The following is a 4,061-nucleotide window of genomic DNA, read 5'->3' on the forward strand; positions in this document are numbered from 1 at the left end:
CGTGATGAACGATCGTTCATAAAGTATAGACGGTCGTTTGTGATTGTTGGATAACTATTTATTTACGAAAAATATATTTTTAGTTTAACATATTCATATCTACATCATTTGCTAAAAAATTTCGGTGTAAAAAATCGGCGTCAGTAACATTATTGAATTAAAATAGCAAGCTTCTTTCTTTGACTTCTCCCGGTCCCAATCTCTTCCTATCTGAATTCGGTTTTATTGTTAACTCAAATTTCAACAATTCCTGCATGGTATAAAAAACTTGTGTAAGAGGCAAAACGGTGTGCTTTCCAATTTCCATCGCTGTTATTACAACGTTGCCGTGACTCAAAGTCAACTATAAACTAAGTTGAGCAAAAACGAATCTTGTCTTGTGAGCATTCAAAACCGTTGACAACTAATCTACATATTCGTATTTAGCTCTGAATATTCCCCGGGTTTGATGGCAAAACGATAAGATTTCTTTCTAAATATACAGTATTACTATATATATATACATGTGAAGGAGAGGAGGAAGAAGACGACCACAATGTGTTGAGTTCGTTGCCTACCCACCTCAATTCTAGGCCGACAGAATAAACACAAAAATGGGTGTGCTTGGATCTTCTTCTTCTTCGTCTTCTTCTTGTTTTGTTGTGTTTCTGTGCTTGGTTTTGAACGTGGCAGTGTTGTGTAATGGAGGTAAAACCAGCAGTTTTGTCAGGAAAGTTGAGAAGACTGTTGATATGCCTCTTGATAGCGATGTCTTTCAAGTCCCTCCTGGCTATAATGCTCCTCAACAGGTTCTTTTTTCTTTTTGCTGCTGGGATTATCTAGTTTTTGAAGAAATGGGATTTTTTTTTTCTCATGTTTTTGCTTTTCTTCTTGAATGATTTAATGGGTATGTTTTAAATCTTTAATAAATTTTGACATGCGGCTGGTCCAAAATTTAGGTTCATATAACACAAGGAGATAATGAGGGGAAGGGTGTGATAGTGTCTTGGGTGACTCAGGACGAACCAGGTTCTAACTCAGTGGTTTATTGGAGTGAAAATAGCAAGAAAAATAAGATGGCTGAGGGCAAGGTCTATACTTATAAATTCTACAATTACACTTCTGGTTACATTCATCACTGCACCATCAGACATTTGGAGGTGAATTTTATGTTATTTTGGTTTATCTTAAATGATTCTGTCTGCATTGCTTATGTTCTATTGTTCTGTATATGCATAGTCTTATCTTTCTATTAATTTGGTGGGGAGAGTTTTATTTATGTGGTCTGTTTGCTTTCTTGTTTGTATGACTTTTGGGCAGTTCAACACTAAATACTACTATGTGGTTGGAATTGGACAAACTGAACGGCAGTTCTGGTTTATAACACCTCCTGAAGTTGGCCCTGATGTCCCTTATACATTTGGTCTCATTGGTAAGTAGAAGCTAGTTGAACATCTGTAATTGTTTTTGTTCAAGTCAACTGTAAACATAAACATAATGTGGGAAGATTACCGCTTACACAGAATCTAAAGTGGTTTAGCTAGAATAGCTACATGTTATGTCTGGGCTAGCTTACTCGCATTTCGACTAGTCTCCGACCCCGAACAAGGCTTCCAAAACAAGACAAACCCTGTGGTTTGTGGCCAACAACGTTAACAATCGTTCTTATGATTCGAACCTGAAACCACAGGGGGAGCAAACCCTTTGGCCCCAAGCCTTTACTATTCGGTCAACCCATTGTTAGTTATAATTAGTGGCTTTTCCCTATGAATGGTCTAATAGTCTCTTCGGTAGATGTTCTTTTAAATGTTTGCTCAGTTGTGTTGTATTTACTTTTATTTGTGACAAACTGCTGGGCATGGATTGCAGGGGATCTTGGTCAGAGTTTTGATTCCAACAAGACACTTACTCATTATGAGATGAATCCACTGAAAGGGAAAACTGTATTGTTTGTTGGGGATCTCTCTTATGCTGATAACTATCCGAACCACAACAATGTTCGATGGGATACATGGGGAAGGTTTGTTGAGAGAAGTGTTGCTTATCAACCATGGATATGGACAGCAGGGAATCACGAAATTGACTTCGCCCCAGAAATCGTAAGCATCTCTTAATATATTTGTGGGAGCTCTCATCTCATTGCTTGCTATGTCAACAATAAATATGCTTGGAATTTTCTCAAAGAGTTACTGGTGAAAGAAATTAACAACAGAAAGGTTGTATCTTTGTGCAGGGAGAAACCAAACCTTTTAAGCCTTACACTAACCGATATCATGTCCCTTATAAAGCATCACAAAGTACAGCTCCCTTTTGGTACTCAATAAAGAGAGCTTCAGCATACATCATAGTCCTGTCTTCATACTCATCCTATGGTAAGGATATTTTACATGTATTTATTAACAAACTTGTCAAGATTGATTTGTGCATAATATATGTATGCAGCAAAATGTATTTCCAACCAGCAGTCGCAAGAACTTTTCAGTGGTATAAATATTGTTTGAAACAAACTTATAGGGAGGGCCAGAGGGTTGTGATTTTTCTACTTCATGTGTAAATGCAACTTGAAGCCTGGTAATGAATAGTTTGTTTCTCATGTCATGCTAATAGGAGCCCACTCCAATAACTCGAACAATTGGGCTGGGCTATGGGTCTTTTATGGGTTTGAGTAGAACTCTCCTTGGAAAACCGGCTTGCCAAGGGAGAGTGTCCAAGTCCTTATAACTCACATGCCCCCCCCCTCTTTCTTCCAATGTGGGATCTTTACCCCTTGGGTGACTACGCGGGTCCCCATTCCCTTTCCCTCGGGCCTCCATACCCTTTCTCGGATAACAACCCGGGCCCAAGGTCAGCTTGCCATGCTTGCGCTGCCACGTAGGTTCAGGATCATGCTCTGATACCAATTGATAGGAACCCACTCCAATAACTCGAACAATTGGGTTGGGCCATGGGTCTTTCATGGGCTTGGGTAACTCTCCTTGGGAAACCGGCTTGCCACGGGAGGGTGCCCACCCCTTTCCCTTCCAATGTGGGATCTTAACACATGCTAATCAAATTTATGAGAAACGATTCATATGATCATTAAATCAAATAAGAAACCTATATTCTCCTGTCACCTTGGGTGAGTTCGTGGAGTTAAGAGGGCTGTTTGCACAGTTGGTAATTTTTAACTCATAGCGATGTGTGTGTTCATCCTTTGCTGGATTTTCTGTGTGTCTCTGACTTCTAGACTTGATTTTGTATCCATTTCATCTAATGAGCTTTAACTCTGGAAATTATATGATTTACTTCTTCCACTTAACCGACTATCGTTTTTGTCATTTTCCTCTAGGTAAATACACTCCTCAGTATAAATGGCTAGAAGGTGAGCTACCAAAAGTTAACAGAAGCGAGACGCCATGGTTAATTGTTACTTTGCATTCGCCGTGGTATAATAGTTACAACTATCATTACATGGAAGGAGAAACCATGAGGGTAATGTTTGAGCCTTGGTTTGTGCAGTACAAAGTTGATGTAGTATTTGCTGGTCACGTCCATGCCTATGAGCGATCTGTGAGTGCTCCTTCTATAACTTATTAATATTAATGTCTGAAAGTATGAATATTGTATATGGTGTTATCCAGTTTCCTACAACATGTGCATGATTTAACTTGTTTCCTTAAACTACAGGAACGTGTATCTAACATTGCATACACTGTTATAAACGGTATTTGCACTCCTGTAAAGGATCAATCTGCCCCTGTATACATAACCATCGGTGATGGTGGCAATCTTGAAGGCTTAGCAACCAAGTAAGATCATATTGTGCACAGAATGAGTCCTCTATTGTGTGATGTGTTTTCCATTTGTTGGCATATAGTTAAAATGTCATGGCCTTTTTTTTTCTGTGGTGTAGCATGACAGAGCCACAGCCGGCGTACTCAGCTTATCGTGAAGCCAGTTTCGGCCATGCCATTTTTGACATCAAGAATCGAACTCATGCTTACTATAGTTGGCACCGGAATCAAGATGGATACGCAGTGGAAGCCGATAAGATGTGGTTTTTCAACAGATATTGGCATCAAGTTGATGACTCTCCAGCATAA

General features: G+C 39.3%; 1 protein-coding gene across 1 annotated transcript; it reads left to right on the plus strand.

The window, feature by feature from the left end:
* Window positions 1-283: 283 nt before the first annotated feature.
* LOC116130078 (purple acid phosphatase-like) lies at window positions 284-4,061 on the plus strand. Its single transcript, XM_031415825.1, has 8 exons — window positions 284-788; window positions 939-1,139; window positions 1,300-1,411; window positions 1,849-2,078; window positions 2,213-2,351; window positions 3,308-3,528; window positions 3,646-3,767; window positions 3,872-4,061. Exons 1-8 carry the CDS (start codon window positions 594-596, stop codon window positions 4,059-4,061), a joined length of 1,410 nt encoding a protein of 469 aa, XP_031271685.1. The 5' UTR covers window positions 284-593.

The sequence above is a fragment of the Pistacia vera genome, unplaced genomic scaffold (assembly GCF_008641045.1).
Source record: "Pistacia vera cultivar Batoury unplaced genomic scaffold, PisVer_v2 Contig217, whole genome shotgun sequence".
NCBI classification, from domain to species: domain Eukaryota; kingdom Viridiplantae; phylum Streptophyta; class Magnoliopsida; order Sapindales; family Anacardiaceae; genus Pistacia; species Pistacia vera.

Excerpts from the sequence above, each read along its gene's own strand:
- LOC116130078 (XM_031415825.1), top strand. The coding sequence starts at position 594 with ATGGGTGTGCTTGGATCTTCTTCTTCTTCGTCTTCTTCTTGTTTTGTT. Across the intron at positions 2,079-2,212 it reads TTGACTTCGCCCCAGAAATC|GGAGAAACCAAACCTTTTAA; the intron begins GTAAGCATCTCT and ends ATCTTTGTGCAG. Across the intron at positions 2,352-3,307 it reads GTCTTCATACTCATCCTATG|GTAAATACACTCCTCAGTAT; the intron begins GTAAGGATATTT and ends ATTTTCCTCTAG.